The sequence below is a fragment of the Moschus berezovskii genome, chromosome Y, assembly GCF_049115385.1.
Source record: "Moschus berezovskii isolate FMDL1 chromosome Y, NW_MosBer_1.0, whole genome shotgun sequence".
Taxonomy (NCBI): domain Eukaryota; kingdom Metazoa; phylum Chordata; class Mammalia; order Artiodactyla; family Moschidae; genus Moschus; species Moschus berezovskii.
Window position 1 is genome coordinate 11,996,178 of NC_142489.1, and position 17,190 is coordinate 12,013,367.

Here is a 17,190-nt window from a genome sequence, read left to right on the forward strand (position 1 = left end):
TCAGGGTCATCCCAGTGCACCAGCCCTGAGTACCCTGTCTCATGCATCGAACCTGGACTGGCGATCTGTTTCACATATGATAATATAAATGTTTCAATGCTATTCTCTCAAATCATCCCACCCTTGCCTTCTTCCAGAGTCCAAAAGTCTATTCTTTACATCTGGGTCTCTTTTGCTGTCTCGCATATAGGGTCAATGTTAACCATCTTTCCAGAGTCCATCTATATCTGTTAATATACTGTATTGGCGTTTTTCTTTCTGACTTACTTGATTCTGTGTAATTTCATGCACCTCATTAGAACTGATTCAAATGCGTACTTTTTAGTAACTGAGTAATATTTCATTGTGTATATATACCACTGCTTTCTTGTTTATTTGTCTGCTGATGGACATCTAGGTTGCTTCCATGTCCTAGCTATTCTAAACAGTGCTTTGGTGAACATTGTGGTACAGTGTCTCTCTTTCAATTCTTGTTTCCTCAGTGTGTATGCCCAACAGTGGGATTGCTAGCCCCAGACATTATTGAATTTGTTTTTGAGTGCTGGGTATTGTCTCCTCAGCAAAGGAAACTTGGCTTGATCATACAACCCCTGGATTGCCACACAAAAACAAGTAATGTGGTCTTTCCAGGCTTTGAATTTTACCTCGGTATTCTGATGAATACAGATTTAGTTGAACATGCTTTTGTGGAACAAAGTTGTTTCATCACAATGGAAGACTTGCTCTGAATATAGCCATTTTCTTCCATGAATTCCTTAACCCCTTCTGCAAATGATGATACTCTGTCAGCATTTGCCATGCCTGTTATCACATGATGTTTAAGTTCTTGAGGCTGTAATGCTTTGCATAGATGACTTAGTGTCCCTTACTCGCCTTGAACTCTTTCCTCTTATTCCTCTGAAACCACTCAGTTCTTGTGAGTGCTAATTTGTGTATAGTTTTCCTTTGGTCAGGATATGCTTTCTAACATATCTAGCCACATGCTTAATGTTCTCTAGTGGTTGCAGTAAGATAACCATGAAATATACTAGATTAGCCACTGTAGGGGCAGTGCTAACACAGATTTCAGCTTCTTTCTACTTTATTGTGTGAATGCTCAGTTTGTTTGTAACAACTTTATAGCCCTTAGATCACAAGAGCTAAAATTTTTATTTTCTTGTTGACAGCACTTTGTGCTGGAGAAGGCAATGGCAAGCCACTCCAGTTCTCTTGCCTAGAAAATCCCATGGATGGAGGAACCTGGTGGGCTGCAGTCCGTGGGGTCGCTGGGGGTCGGACACTTTTCACTTTCACACATTGGAGAAGGAAATGGCAACCCACTCCAGTGTTCTTGCCTGGAGAATCCCAGGGACGGGGGAGCCTGGTGGGCTCCCGTCTATGGGGTCACACAGAGTCAGACACGACTGAAGTGACTTAGCAGCAGCAGCAGCGGCACTTTGTGCTTCTTGGCCTCTGACAGTTAACTTGATCAGTTAATTACTTGAAAACCATTTTTTCACAGAAACAAACTATGCACAACACAAAACAGCGAACAAAGATGTGAGGTGAGATTTGAGACAGTGTTCAAATAATAGAGACTGAGGGTCTTTGACATAGTGGTAGACCATGAAAGAGTATGCATACACAGCACTTAATTTGCTTGGCTTTAGTGTTTTTTTTTTTTTTGGTAATTAATTTATTTTTTATTGGGGGCAAATTATTTTACAATATTATATTGGTTGGTTTTGCCATACATTGACATGAATTCGCCCCGGGTTTACATAAGTTCCCCCTCCTGAACCCCCCTCCCACCTCCCTCCTCCCTTTATCCTCCCTCTGGGTCATCCCTGCATGCAAGCCCCGAGCATCCTATAACATGCATTGACCCTGAACTAGTGATTCGTTTTACATATGACAACATACGTGTTTCAGTGCCATTCTCCCAAATCATCCCACCCTCACCCTCTCCCACAGAGTCCCAAAGACTGTTCTATACATCTGTGTCTCTTTTGCTGTCTCGTATACAGGGTTATCATTTGCATCTTTCTAAATTCCATATATATGCGTTAGAATACTGTATTGGTGTTTTTCTTTCTGGCTTACTTCACTCTGTATAATAGGCTCCAGTTTCATCCACTTCATTAGAACTGATTCAAATGTATTCTTTTTAATGGCTGAATAATACTCCATTGTGTATATGTACCAAAGCTTTCTTATCAATTCGTCTGCAGATGGACATCTAGGTTGCTTCCATGTCCTGGCTATTATAAACAGTGCTGCAATGAACATTGGAGTACATGTGTCTCTTTCAAATCTGGTTTCCTCGGTGTGTATGCCCAGGAGTGCGATTGCTGGATCATATGGCAGTTCTATTTCCAGTTTTTTTGAGGAATCTCCACACTGTTCTCCATAGTGGCTGTACTAGTTTGCATTCCCACCAACAGTGTAAGAGGGTTCCTTTCTCTCCACATCCTCTCCAGCATTTATTGCATGTAGACTTTTGGATAGCAGCCATTCTGACTGGTGTGAAATGGTATCTCATTGTGGTTTTGATTTGCATCTCTCTGATTATGAGGGATGTTGAGCATCTTTTCATGTGTTTGTTAGCCATCTTTATGTCTTCTTTGGAGAAATGTCTGTTTAGTTCTTTGGCCCATTTTTTGATTGGGTCATTTATTTTCCTGGAATTGAGCTGCAGGAGCTGCTTGTATATTTTGGAGATTAATCCTTTATCCGTTGCTTCATTTGCTATTATTTTCTCCCATTCTGAAGGCTGTCTTTTCATCTTGCTTATAGTTTCCTTTGCTGTGCAGAAGCGTTTGATTTTAATTAGGTCCCATTTGTTTATTTTTGCTTTTATTTCCGATATTCTGGGAGGTGGGTCATGGAGGATCCTGCTGTGATTTATGTCGGAGAGTGTTTTGCCTACGTTCTCCTCTAGGAGTTTTATAGTTTCTGGTCTTACATTTAGCTCTCTAATCCATTTTGAATTTATTTTTGTGTATGGTGTTAGGAAGTGTTCTAGTTTCATTCTTTTACAGGTGGCTGACCAGTTTTCCCAGCACCACTTGTTAAAGAGACTGTCTTTTCTCCATTTTATATTCTTGCCTCCTTTGTCAAAGATGAGGTGTCCATAGGTGCGTGGGCTTTCTATTTTGTTCCATTGATCTATATTTCTGTCTTTATGCCAGTACCATACTGTCTTGATGATTGTGGCTTTGTAGTAGAGCCTGAAGTCCGGCAGGTTAATTCCCCCAGTTCCATTTTTCTTCCTCAAGATTGCTTTGGCTATTCGAGGTTTTCTGTATTTCCATATAAATTGTGAGATTATTTGTTCTAGTTCTGTGAAAAATATCGTTGGTAGCTTGATAGGGATTGCATTAAATGTATAAATTACTTTGGGTAGTATACTCATTTTTACAATATTTATTCTTCCAATCCATGAACATGGTATATTTCTCCATCTATTAGTGTCCTCTTTGATTGCTTTCAGTAGTGTTTTATAGTTGTCTATGTACAAGTCTTTTGTTTCCTTAGGTAGATATATTCCTAAGTATTTAATTCTTTTCGTTGCAGCAGTGAATGTAATAGTTTCCTTAATTTCTCTTTCTATTTTCTCATTATTAGTGTATAGGAATGCAAGGGATTTCTGTGTGTTGATTTTGTATCCTGCAACGTTACTGTAATCATTGATTAGCTCTAGTAGTTTTCTGGTAGAGTCTCTAGGGTTTTCTGTGTAGAGGATCATGTCATCAGCGAACAGTGAAAGTTTTACTTCTTCTTTTCCAATTTGTATTCCTTTTATGTCTTTTTCTGCTCTGATTGCTGTAGCCAAAACTTCCAGAACTATGTTGAATAGTAGTGGTGAGAGTGGGCACCCTTGTCTTGTTCCTGACTTTAGGGGAAATGCTTTCAGTTTTTCACCATTGAGGATAATGTTTGCTGTGGGTTTGTCATATATAGCTTTTATTATGTTGAGGTATGTCCCTTCTATTCCCACTTTCTGGAGGGTTTTTATCATAAATGGATGTTGAATTTTGTCGAAGGCTTTCTCTGCATCTATTGAGATAATCATATGATTTTTATTTTTCAGTTTGTTAATGTGGTGTATTACGTTGATTGATTAGCGGATATTGAAGAATCCTTGCATTCCTGGGATAGAGCCCACTTGGTCATGATGTATGATCTTTTTAATATGTTGTTGGATTCTGATTGCTAGAATTTTGTTAAGGATTTTTGCATCTATGTTCATCAGTGATACTGGCCTGTAGTTTTCTTTTTTTGTGGGGTCTCTACCAGGTTTTGAGATTAGGGTGATGGTGGCCTCATAGAATGAGTTTGGGAGTTTCCCTTCTTCAGCAATTTTCTGGAAGAGTTTGAGTAGAATAGGTGTTAGCTCTTCTCTAAATTTTTGGTAGAATTCGGCTGTGAAGCCGTCTGGACCTGGGCTTTTGTTTGCTGGAAGATTCTTGATTACAGCCTCTAGTTCCGTGCTTGTGATGGGTCTGTTCAGATTTTCTATTTCTTCCTGGTTCAGTTTTGGAAAGTTGTACTTTTCTAGGAATTTATCCTTTTCTTCCAGGTTATTCATTTTATCGCCATATAATTGCTGATAGTATTCTCTAATAATCCTTTGTATTTCTGTGTTGTCAGTTGTGATCTCTCCATTTTCATTTCTAATTTTATTGATCTGGTTCTTCTCCCTTTGTTTCTTGATGAGTTTGGCTAGTGGTTTGTCAATTTTAATTACCTTCTCAAAGAACCAGCTTTTGGCTTTGTTGATTTTTGCTATGGTCTCTTTTGTTTCTTTTGCATTTATCTCTGCCCTAATTTTTACGATTTCTTTCCTTCTACTGACCCTGGGCTTCTTCATTTCTTCCTTTTCTAGTTGCTTTAGATGTAGAGTTAGGTTATTTAGTTGACTTTTTTCTTGTTTCTTGAGGTGTGCCTGTATTGCTATGAACTTCCCCCTTAGCACTGCTTTTACAGTGTCCCAGAGGTTTTGAGTTGTTGTGTTTTCATTTTCTTTCATTTCTATGCATATTTGGATTTCTCTTTTGATTTCTTCTATGACTTGTTCATTATTCAGCAGCGTGTTGTTCAGCCTCCATATGTTGGCATTTTAAATAGTTTTTCTCCCATAATTGAGATCTAATCTTACTGCATTGTGGTCAGAAAAGATGCATGGAATGATTTCAACTTTTTTGAATTTACCAAGGGTAGATTTATGGCCCAGGATGTGATCTATCCTGGAAAAGGTTCCGTGTGCACTGGAGAAAAAGGTGAAATTCATTGTTTTGGGGTGAAATGTCCTATAGATATCTATTAGGTCTAACTGGTCTATTGTATCGTTTAAAGATTGTGTTTCCTTGTTAATTTTATGTTTAGTTGACCTATCCATAGATGTATGTGGGGTATTAAAATCTCCCACTATTATTGCATTATTGTTAATTTCCCCTTTCATACCTGTTAGTAATTGTCTTACATATTGCGGTGCTCCTATGTTGGGTGCATAAATATTTATAATTGTTATATCTTCTCCTTGGATTGATCCTTTGATCATTACGTAGTTTCCTTCTTTGTCTCTTTTCACAACCTCTGTTTTAAAGTCTATTTTATCTGATATGAGTATTGCTACTTCTGCTTTCTTTTGGTCTCTATTTGTGTGGAATATCTTTTTCCAGCCCTTCACTTTCTGTTTCCAGTGGATGAAGGAGGAGATGTTCATTTTAGGTCTCTCAATAGCAGCTGTTCACATCATATATTGAGGTGACAAAGAGCCCTCTGGTTGATCATTAACCAGTCCAGATCTGGTTATGTCTTGTAACATTTGAACTTATAGTTCAGCTTTGTTGAATTTATAGGTGTTTCAGTTTAATACTCCAGTATATTGAATATGAAATATTAACAGCATAATTATATTTAACTTTATGTCTATTTTCTTTACAGATAGCACAACAGTAGAAAAACTAAGAGCTGTTTGTTTGGACCAGGCAAAACTTGGAGAAAATAACCTTGGACCATCTCTTGATTCACTTTTCTTTGGTCCTTCTGCTTCCCAAGTCCTATATCTAACAGAGGTTGGTTTTTTTTACTTTTCAAAATTAGAATTTTTCATCATGTGGTGATACTGTCATTTGTAATTTTTTGGAATCGTTACGAATTTCTTAGCAATAATAAGGGAAATAGAAGTTACAAATTATTTTAAACTTACTTAATTCAGTTTCTGTCCCTCCCCACCCCTTCTTTTTTACAGGTCGTTTATGCCTTGTTAATGCCTGCTGATGCACCTCTGGCAGATGATTCTTGTGACTTTCAGTTTCGCTTCTTGAAATGTGGTGGCTTATCCCTTGTACTGAGTATGCTAACAAAAAATAACTTCCTGCCACATACAGATACAGAAACACGAAGGGGTGCATACTTCAGTGGTCTTAAAATAGCCAAACTCTTGTTAACTGCAGTAGGCTATGGCCATGTTAGAGCTGTAGCAGAAGCTTGTCAACCAGTTGTAGATGGTGCAGATCCCATAACACCGGTAATAATTTTTTGAAATGCTTTGTGTTTAGGATTTAATTTTTAAAATTAGCCCCTTCAGTGACTCTTAAGTACAGAATGCAAGTTCAGTTCAATCTGTTGTTTTATTTATACTGAAATGTTAATTTATTTTGGCTGTGAGGTACAACATTTGGGATCTTAGTTCCCAGACCAGGGATCAAACCTGTGCCTCCTGCATTGGAGGCATAGTATCCTGACCACTGGTCTGCCAGGAAAGTCCCAAAATGCGAATGATATGTACCAATTACACTAACTTCAGAGGATATTACATTACCCTTAAGTATTATTTTGACTTTTCCTTTAAGTCTTACAAAAACTTCACACTAATCTTTTGTTACCTTGTACCTGAAAGCCATATACAGACAAGTGGTTATAAAAGAAAAGATTTATTTTGCAAATTGCCCACCTCTCTTCCCACCAACCAGCGTAACCACAATGACTGCCAAAGACTCTTTATGCTGGTGGCATCCTTAAAGCAAATCAAAACACGAGATTTGGTGCAGAGGTTGAAAGTGTCATCCCTTCTTATTCAGTTTATTCACATTACAGGTGATGACTTGATTAAATTGCTCAAGAAAAAGTGGCTTAGAGATACAGATTTTTTTCTTTAGAAATGAGTAAGTTCTTAACCAGGGAAATTTAAATAATCACTAGATTTTTTATGTTAAAGTTGTTTTTTATTATTTAGGTGGGGTATTAGTATTTTGGGTGTTCTTTGAAAGAGTTATTAGGAATTACCTGGTTGTCCAGTGATAAGGACTCAGCATTTTCACTTCAGGGCTCAGGTTCAGCCCCACGTTAGGGAATTAAGATTTTTCGAGCTGCACAGAGCAGCTAAAAAAATAAATAGTAATTAAAATAAGCACAAGGTTTTAAAAAAATAGGAGTCATATGCTAAGTCATTGCTTTTGAAATAGAATGTCTAGAATTTTCTCAGATAATTCTGGGGTGATGTGGGCAGCAAGATTGCTTTTTGTTTATAATTATTGAAGCTGGATAGTTGGCACTTGAAGGTTATTTATATTCTTTCTGGTTTTTATAATTTTGAAAAGTTGATTTAAAACGTTAAAATTTGTAAAATTGTAAAAAGTTATAGTACTGTGTTTTCACTGTAAGTTAGATTGCTTTATACTGTTCCTTTTGTGTATATTTACATAAAAACTGATAAGTTTTGGTCATGATCCTTCCTGTGCGGGCTTACTGAAGTAGATCCAAGACAATTTTATGTATTCTTGTCTTTTTGCCTGAGACTTACTGTTTAGAAAATGTTATACAGATCCAAAGGTACATGTATGCTGCTAAGTCACTTAAGTCATCTCCAACACTTTGTGGCCCTATGAACTGTAGCCCACCAGGCTCCTCTGTCCGTGGGATTCTCCAAGCAGGAATACTGGAGTGGGTTGCCATGCCCTTCTACAGTGGATCTTCCTGACACAGGAGATCCAGCCCGTATCTCATATGTCTAGGCAGGACATAGGTAGGCAGGTTCTCTACCACTAGTGCCACTTGGGAAGGTGCCTTTCAAGTTTCTCATGTTCAAATAAGGAGCTAAGTGAAAAATTAGTATTTAAAAAATGTTTATTACAGGACCACATATAATATAGAAGTGGGTTACAATTTGATGAATACTGTAAGTGAATTCCAGGTATTTTTTTCATGGATTTAAGAATTTATACTCTTAAGTAAAACTTCATAGTTTTATTTTCACATTTATACTTTTCAAATTTTTTGTTTACCTTAATTCCTTTTCAGTGAACAATTTGAGACCTTGTTTTTTTAAAGAGAATATTTAGTTCTGTCAACATGATAAGTGAAAGGAAATAGTTATTTTTGTCTTGCAAAACTTGCTTAATCCACATCTCAGTTTAATGAGTTGAACTAGAAACCAGCATATCAGTGGTGACCTTAATTAACAAGAACAATTTCAGTGTAAAAGTGCTGTAAGACTTTGATTTAAAAATAAACCCTAACAATTAGTAAGATTGAATTAACAGTTTGATAACATGGTTTTATTCATTGAGTAAACTTATGCATCTGTTATTATGCCTTATATTGCTTAAGGTGCAGTATGGCGAAAGTTAACAGAAGCTTACATGATTCATGTATGTGTTCAGGCTAGTTTATTCAAAATTTGTAATCATCTAAATACATTGAGTCCTTTAATGCTGATCATTATACTTCATCTCATTTAATCAATATATTTGTTCAGTCTGTTTTATTTCTCTCTTATTGTTAAGTGACAGTCTAAGCAGATAAAGTAACTTGACTCTAATATTCAAAATGACCCAAGAGTTTAACTGATTGAAGATGCAGTGGATTCTGAAATTGTGGATTCTGAAATTGTATTAAAACTCTGCTTCATGTGATTTTTATTTGAAATCTCATTTAGTAGCACTTAGCAAGTAGATCTTTAAGTAATATGTGCATGATAATTATAATAATAAATAACAGTAGGTTAAACATAAGGTTAAACTTCTTTGATTTGCAATTAACAGAGAAGAGCTGGAAGCCTTAAAGAGCTGTAAATGTTTGTTGTCTACCTAGAGACTGTGGCAACACCTCCACAAACTCTTGAATTTCTTAAAATATCTGTTTTTGGAAAGATTTGCGTACCAAAACTTAACTGTAGAAGGTTGATACAGACAACAGGGAAGATTAAGTTGTGGGGACTTAGTCATGTTTTTTGGGTGCTGAAGTTTAAAACATGGGTAGAGAAAATACTTTTGAACAAAACATAAAAAACATTTTAAAGACTGAAAGGAAATGAAGTGAGAGAAATGAATTTAGAGTTTAGCTGGTAAGAAATCAAAAGTCTCTTTATTTGGTACCCCCACTTTTCTTAGTCATATCATGGCAAGTATGGGTCATTTGCTGAGTAGGAGGGGTAGCAGACAATTTAACTGGAGACATGTAGATTTGTTCAGAATCCTGTCAGTATCTTAAGCAAGTGAAAGTGAATGCAGTTGTAGAAACATTATTGAATTCATGCGAAATTGGAGTTTGCAGAGGAACATTGTGATTTTTAAAAAGCAGCCAACAGCAGAAGTCTACTCGTTGACAATCTGAAATACTTTTTATGCTGAAGACCATACACTCTAGTGTAGATAAGTGAAACGATGATAGAGATAATGTATAAGGAGTGTATGGATGAATTTTTTTGTGTACAAATGTTTGAAGTTTAGTTATATACAAGTTTTTACTCCAAGTAAAAAGGTTAATTTTTTTTTTTCAGATTAACCAAGTTACTCATGATCAAGCAGTGGTGCTGCAAAACGCTCTTCAAAGCATTCCTAACCCATCATCTGAGTGTATTCTTAGAAATGTATCAATACGTCTTGCTCAACAAATATCTGACGAGGTTATTATCAGACTTTGAAAGTTCTGGGATCTTGGATGACTTACTTTTTTATTGTTCCTGACACAGTTTCTACTTAATTCATAAATATTACCACAATTTGAGGTTGAATACTCTGAGAGTTTTCACATTAGATTCTCTTACGTTAGCCAAAATTTAGTAAAATGTAATATGTATTAATATTAATACTTTAGAAAGTACTTTAAAAAACCTTTGAATAGGCTTTTATGAGCTATAATTTATATTGAATAAACTAGATCAAAATAAAACATATACTGAGTTTTGACTTAATGTTTAAAGTAATGATGCAGTCAAACAGAATATTTCCATTAGTCGCAACAGTTCTTTCTTACTGCTGCTGCTGCTGAGTCACTTCAGTCTTAGACATTTATTGTTGCTTTTTGTCACTGTAAAATTGTCATGTTTTAAAAGTTTACATGAATCATATTATATTCTCTTGTGTCTGGTTTATTTTAATCAATGATTGTGAAATTATGTGTCAGTAGTGAATTCATTTTGAGTAAAACTACATTTTTTTGTCATTATATGTGTTCTGCTAATGAACATTTGTGTTATTCCTAGTTTTTTTTACTGTTGAAATGATGAGTTTTAAAAACTCATCAGTATGTCACAAGTGCTTCTTGCATGTATAGTTTCTCATTTCTGGGTAAATAAGGATTGGAATGGCTGAATAATTTGGTTTCTGTATTTGTAAAAGTCTGGTGAACAATGTTTCAGCTAGATTAGATCTTAACCTGAAGCCTATATTGTCGCTATAGCTGAGAAGCATATTTTTGATTCATCAACATGCATACTCAGACTTTATTTGAAGATACAGAAAAATGAGACCAAAACTTAGTTTTTATTTTATTCATTTTTTAAATTTCTTAAACATTATTGAAGTATAGTTGATCTACAATGTTGTGTTAATTTTTGCCATACAGCAAAGTAATTCAGTTATGCATGTGTGTGTGTATTCTTTTTCACATTTTTTTTCCATTATGGTGATAACAGGATATTAAACATAATCCTTGTGAATGTTTATTCATCTTATATTTAATAATTTGCATCTGCCATACTTTACCTACTTTGGACCTTAAAGAAAACATAGACTGTCAGAAGAAGGAGGCATAGTTACTTTATATATAGCTTTTTATCCTACTACTTTCACAAGAATGAAACTTTTGTTTTCTGATTATTTCACTCTACTGGTGTCAGCTCTACTGATTATTTGGTTTCTTTCAGTCTTCAAGATACATGCCTGATATTTGTGTTATTAGAGCTATACAGAAAATCACCTGGGCATCAGGATGTGGGACATTAGAGCTAGTATTTAGCCCAAATGAAGAAATCAGTAAAATTTACGAGATGGTAAGAGTCATTATGGAAATGTATTACTTTATGTAAATGTTAATTTTGCATATGACTAAATTTTCGTCTTGTCTGCCCTCTTTGAAGACGAAGTCAGTTGTGTATCTAATGGTTTAAAATTCTCTAATTAGGATGAGAATATGAAAACTATTACTTTGAAAAGAAGCTACTTATGGATCTCACTGTAAGGCAGCTTTCTTCTAAAAATTTTTTTTCCTAACGTCTCATTGAGTTGAATATAGTTAAGCCATAAAGAATTTGCTTTTCCCAGTTTCCTTTAATTATTGTACTTTCTGTGTCTATGTGGAATCATAACATTCAGATATTTTACTTCTTTATTTTATAGCATTCAGGTGTAGCAACAATTTTTACTGTTTCAGTATTATCCCTCTTCCTCATTTGATAAAGCAAATTATTTGCAGAGATGAGACTATTTTGCTCCTAGAGTTTCTGTTAACTTGTCTGAAGTAGTCACTTATGTATAGTTGAAAGGAGAGAGTGGATGTTGCAATTGTAAGGCTCCTCTTTTTGGATTTTTTAAATGACTGGTCCATTCTAGGCATATATTATATTGATTTTAATTTTTGATAAGTGGAAACATAAAATTATTGACTACAGGCAAATATATTTTACATTGGGAAAGTCTTCTATAACCTTCCTCAACATTTGTGTAAGCTGATTGCTATTTTAATAAAATGTTATTGTAGATAAAGCAATAAAATAAAACTAATCAACATTCCAAGTGCAGTGCCAGAGTTAACTCTTTAGAAAGACATCATAAGTGCAGAAATATACCACTCATACCCAGAAGGACAAGGAAGCAATACTTAGCTTTTATTAAACATGTTCGTTTATTTCATTTTGGGATATATTTAAAGAATCTCAAAAAGCTACAGGTAAAGAGACTGAAGACAAATGGTCTTTAGTGGGTACAGGTAGGTTTTAAATGCTAACTAGAAGATTTTGAAAGTTTTCTTCAGTGTATCACCAGTAGTTTACTCCTCATGATTTTACAGACCAGCAGTTCAAGCCATGAGCCAGACGTGGAAGATGAACAGGTTTGCTGTGAAGCTTTGGAAGTGATGACTTTATGTTTTGCTCTAGTTCCAACAGCCCTGGATGCACTTAATAAAGAAAAAGCTTGGCAGACATTTATCATTGACTTATTATTGCATTGTCCCAGCAAGTAAGTGATTGTTTTGTTGATTTGAAAGAAGACTGACCTTATTCTTTAAGCAGACATTAGTTAATTTTGATCAAATCTCAGAAGTCAAATAAGGAAGCATTTTTCTTGTCTTTGTAGCATTGTAATATTTTGGAAACTTTTTTTTATGTATTTCATGTAAGCTGAATGTGTTTTCATCTCTGGAAAATGCCCATGTTGATTTTTTTCTTTCATAGTTTTGTTGCAGTAAAGTATTAACATACAGTTACATCTCTGGTAGCTCAGTGGTGATGATTCTGTGGGCAGTGTAGGAGATAAAGGAGATGCGGGTTTGATCCCTGGATTGGGAAGATCCCTTGGAAGAGGAAATGGCTACCTATTCCAGTATTATTAACTCCCATTTCCAAATCTCTCTACCCCTGTTTATTGCATTCTGTGTCTTTGTATTGACCTATTGTCAGTACCTCATATAAATAGAATTACATATTATTGGTTCTTTTGGGTTTTCACCTGTTTGACTTAGCATAATCTCAAGGTTCAAACATGTACCATGTTAAGGAATTTTCTTTATTTTTAATGCTGAGTAATATTTCTTTCTATATATATATGTATCGTATTTTTGTTTTTGCATTCACCTTTTGGTGAACACTTCAGTTGTTTACATTTTTTGCTGTTGTATAGTGCTCCTATGACTGTTGTGAAGTAGAAACTGGTTTGAGTTCCCATTTTCAGTTCTTTTGAGTTTGTAATTTGGAGTGGATCTCTTAGGTCATGTAGTAATCCTTTAACTTCGTCAGGCTCTACCAGGAGTTACAGTGTAGGCTTACCAGCAATGTACAGAGTTTTCAATTTTTCCATGTCCTCTTCTGTACCTGTTTTTTTAGTGAGCTTGAGCAATGCATTGTGAAACAGCTTTGAAAATATGTTAAAAATATTTAGTCACCTGTGCAGAAAATTGTGAAGAAATCTATACATGTGCAACATTTTAAGTACTATTTGGAGGTTTTTTAACTCCTGTTTCTGTTTTTTGTAAATCAAAGGGACTTTTAAAAGTTCAGAAATTGCCTAAGCTTATATTGAGGCAACTTTATGTGAATTGAAGTCAGGCCAGTAACCTGACTTCAGATACACTTAATTTGAACCATTTATTATTTTTCTTATTCCTCCTCCTCCATGACTTGTTTATACTCCTGTGAGAGTGTCAGTGAATGAAACATCATACAACTTTCTAGAGTAATGAAGAGAGGAACAGGAAAACTGGACTTTTGGCACTGCTTCTCCTAACACAACTCTTCTCCAGACACAATCCAGAGAGGGTTTCTTCAGGATTATGGTCGGTGTTTGCAGAAGTTTTGCACTTAAATTGTTAAGTAGGATTAGTAGGCAGTTGTATTCCCTGGTGGTTTGGTGGTAAAGCACCCACCCACCTATAGTAGGAAATAAATTTATATCAGAGCTTTCAGTTCAGTTCAGTAGCTCAGTCATGTCTCACTCTTTGCGACCCCATGAATCGCAGCATGCCAAGGTCCCTGTCCATCACCAACTCTGGAGTTCACCCAAACTCATGTGCATTGAGATCTCATCCTGTGTCGTCCCCTTCTCCTCCTGCCCCAGTCCCTCCCTGCATCAGGGTCTTTTCCAATGAGTCAGCTCTTCGCGTGAGGTAGCCGAAGTATTGGAGTTTCAGCTTTATCATCAGAGCTTTAGCAGCTAGCAATTAGACAGAAATATGGTTATTTATCCACATTATAATGTTCACGCACTATTTAACATCCAACATGTGTTTGACTCTGTTCTGGTGTCAGGATTCTTATCAGCAAAGCTTGAAAGAACATGCTTTGGTCAAAATTTAGAGATTACTATTCTATGAAATAAAAAAACATAATTGAGTTTATCATTTATGCTAGTAAGGGAAGGCTGTGTCATTTGAACACATTCTTAGAGCAAAACAGACTGTAGTTTTAAGCATTACCAGTTTTACATAACTGTCTGAATTGACATTGTTTGTAGATCCAGATTATTCAGGTAAGTTTGAGTTGTTACGATGTTTTAATGGTCCTCAAACTTCTGTCAGAATCTTTGGGATTGGTAATTAAAGTGTAAGTTACTGCGCCTCTCTCCCTGAGTTTGTCATTTAGTAAAACATGGAGTGAAGGTGAAAGTCACTCACTTGTGTCCAACACTCAGTTGTGTCTACCTCATGGACTGTAGCCTGCTAGGCTCTTTTGTCCATGGGATTCTCCAGGCAAAAATACTGGAGTGGTTAGCTGTTCCCTTCTCCAGGGGATCTTCCCAGCCCAGGAATTGAACCCTGCTCTCTTGCATTGCAGGTGGAAAGGCATGGGGTAGGCCCTCATGTTGTGTTTCTCCACAGTTTGACGATGCTTGTAGTCTCACAGTTACCAGGTTGATTGCCTGAAATCACTGTTCTTTGAAAAGATGTCCATGGTGTCACACAGAGTCAGACATGACTTAGTGACTAAGCAACAACAATATAGCTTACTACGTGGCATCTTGTATCTGTTAGGGTATATGTGTTGTTCCAAGAGAGGTTTGAAAGATATCCTACAAATTTAGACATATGTTGTTCCATCTGTTTTTTCTTTACAAAGATTCTGAAAGTCACCTATTAAGAGATATTATTTATCCATTGTGCAGTATAGCAGAAACTGATAACATTGAAATCAACTGTAGTCTGATAAAAATTAATTTAAAAATGTAAAACATGAGATTAATAAAAAATAAAAGTGAAAAAGAGAAACTAACTCAATAATTTCCAGCCTGTTTGGGTGTAATGTGAGGTTTTACTTCATGAAAAATAACTTTGATTTTTCTTTGTGTGTGCTAATGGTGAATTATCTTGTACTTTTACTATTAATTTATTTTCCTTGTTAAAGATAAACCAATATTGAAATAATTAGTGTCAATTTTATTCATGAGAGCAACACATAAATAAACTTTTTATTTCAGAATTGTTCGTCAGTTGGCACAGGAACAGTTTTTTTTAATGTGCACCAGATGTTGCATGGGACACAGACCTCTGCTTTTCCTCATTACTTTGCTCTTTACCATTTTGGGGGTAAGACATTTTTTAATAGACGTATCAGTATGATTTATTCTTTAAGGAAATTAAGGAAGTTGTGGTTTTAGATTTTTTTTAATTAGTTATGTTTAATAAATAATGAGTCTTCCTTGTTATTTCCTTTATTGGTTTTACGTTGGTTTTTATTTGCTCTTTATAAATACTTAAGGGAAAAATACTCGATCTTACTTGAAAAATAGAAATCAGAGATCTTTTATGCTGTTAATACTAGATTTTGCCCCTTAACTTATAAGTTCTCTGGGCTTTTTTAAAAAGTTAAAATTAATTTTAACATTATTTTAATGTTTTTTTATTTTAATTTTAATTAACAAACAAGCATGAACTTTTTAATTTTAATTAACAAACAAGCATGAACTTGTTAATTCATGTTGCTTCAACTACTGTATTTCAGAGCACAGCAAGAGAGAGAGGTAAACATTCAGGTGACTATTTCACTCTTCTTCGGCACCTTCTTAATTATGCTTTCAACAATAATATTAATGTCCCCAATGCTGAAGTTCTTCTCAACAATGAAATTGACTGGCTCAAAAGAATTAGGGTAAGTTGTTCCGTTTACTGTTGTTGTTGTTTAATTGCTAAGTTGTGTCTGACTCTAGGGACCCCATGGACTGTGTAGCCTACCAAGCTCCTCTGTCCTTGGGATTTCTCAGCCAGAGTACTGGAGTGGGTTGCCATTTCTTCCTCCAAGGGATCTTCCCAAACCAGGGACCCAGTGCACGGGTCATGCATTGCAGGCAGGTTCTTTACCATGAGCCACCTGGGAAGCCTGTTCAGTTTATTACTTCACTATTAAATCTTTTTTCTTTTTAAAAAAGTAAATTGAGTAATGTTAAGCCAAAAAAAAGAAAAACCCTGCAAGGTAATAAAATATATAGTTTTCATTGATAAACTAATAACTCATGACTGATAGAAGCAACATACAGATATATTTGTATAAATGTTTTACTGCATAGTTGGAACTTAGGGTGCTGATATTCACTTTCCTGATGCTAAAGCTGAAACTGCAATACTTTGGCCACCTCATGCGATGAGTTGACTCACTGGAAAAGACTCTGATGCTGGGAAAGGTTGGGGGTGGGAGGAGAAGGGGACGACGGAGAATGAGATGGCTGGATGGCATCACCGACTCTGTGGACATGAGTTTGAGTGTACTCCGGGAGTTGGTGATGGACAGGGAGGCCTGGTGTGCTGTAATCCATGGGGTCGCGGAGAGTCGGACACGACTGAGCGACTGAACTGAACTGAATATGTTATTTAAAATTTTTTTTTCCTCCAAATTATCATCATCATAAAAGTTCTGTAAATTTTTTAAAATAAAAATGTCTGGTTAATATTTCATCATTTGCTACTTTTTTATCATCATAATTAATAGAAGTTCTTTATAATTTTTTAAATAGAAATGTCTGATTAATACTTACATTTCATCATTTGCTACTTTTTATATGTACAGAGTTCTATGAGAATATATTTCTGAAATTTGTTAAGCGTTTTTCCTCTCAATTAGCATTCTCTGAAAACTTTTCTGGCTTCTTCACCTTGATACCATTAAAATTTTGGATGAAATATTGTTGTTTTGAGGAGCTGTGTTATGTATTGTAATATAATGAGCAGTATTCCTGGCTTCTAATCAGTAGATAGTGCTTTAGTAATTCCTCTTTCATC

The 17,190-nt window shown here is 35.5% G+C and overlaps 1 protein-coding gene across 7 annotated transcripts in view; it reads left to right on the forward strand.

Moving 5' to 3' along the window:
- LOC129557943 (ubiquitin carboxyl-terminal hydrolase 9X-like) overlaps positions 1 to 17,190 on the forward strand; it is a 218,582-nt gene that overhangs the window by 155,320 nt on the left and 46,072 nt on the right. For all 7 annotated transcript variants that reach the window (XM_088834356.1, XM_088834360.1, XM_055428598.2 and 4 more), the window contains 7 exons: positions 5,929 to 6,059; positions 6,236 to 6,514; positions 9,767 to 9,892; positions 11,135 to 11,260; positions 12,277 to 12,446; positions 15,396 to 15,504; positions 15,920 to 16,066. In XM_088834356.1, the coding sequence (XP_088690482.1) occupies positions 5,929 to 6,059; positions 6,236 to 6,514; positions 9,767 to 9,892; positions 11,135 to 11,260; positions 12,277 to 12,446; positions 15,396 to 15,504; positions 15,920 to 16,066 (1,088 nt within the window). The remainder of the gene's footprint in view (positions 1 to 5,928; positions 6,060 to 6,235; positions 6,515 to 9,766; positions 9,893 to 11,134; positions 11,261 to 12,276; positions 12,447 to 15,395; positions 15,505 to 15,919; positions 16,067 to 17,190) is intronic.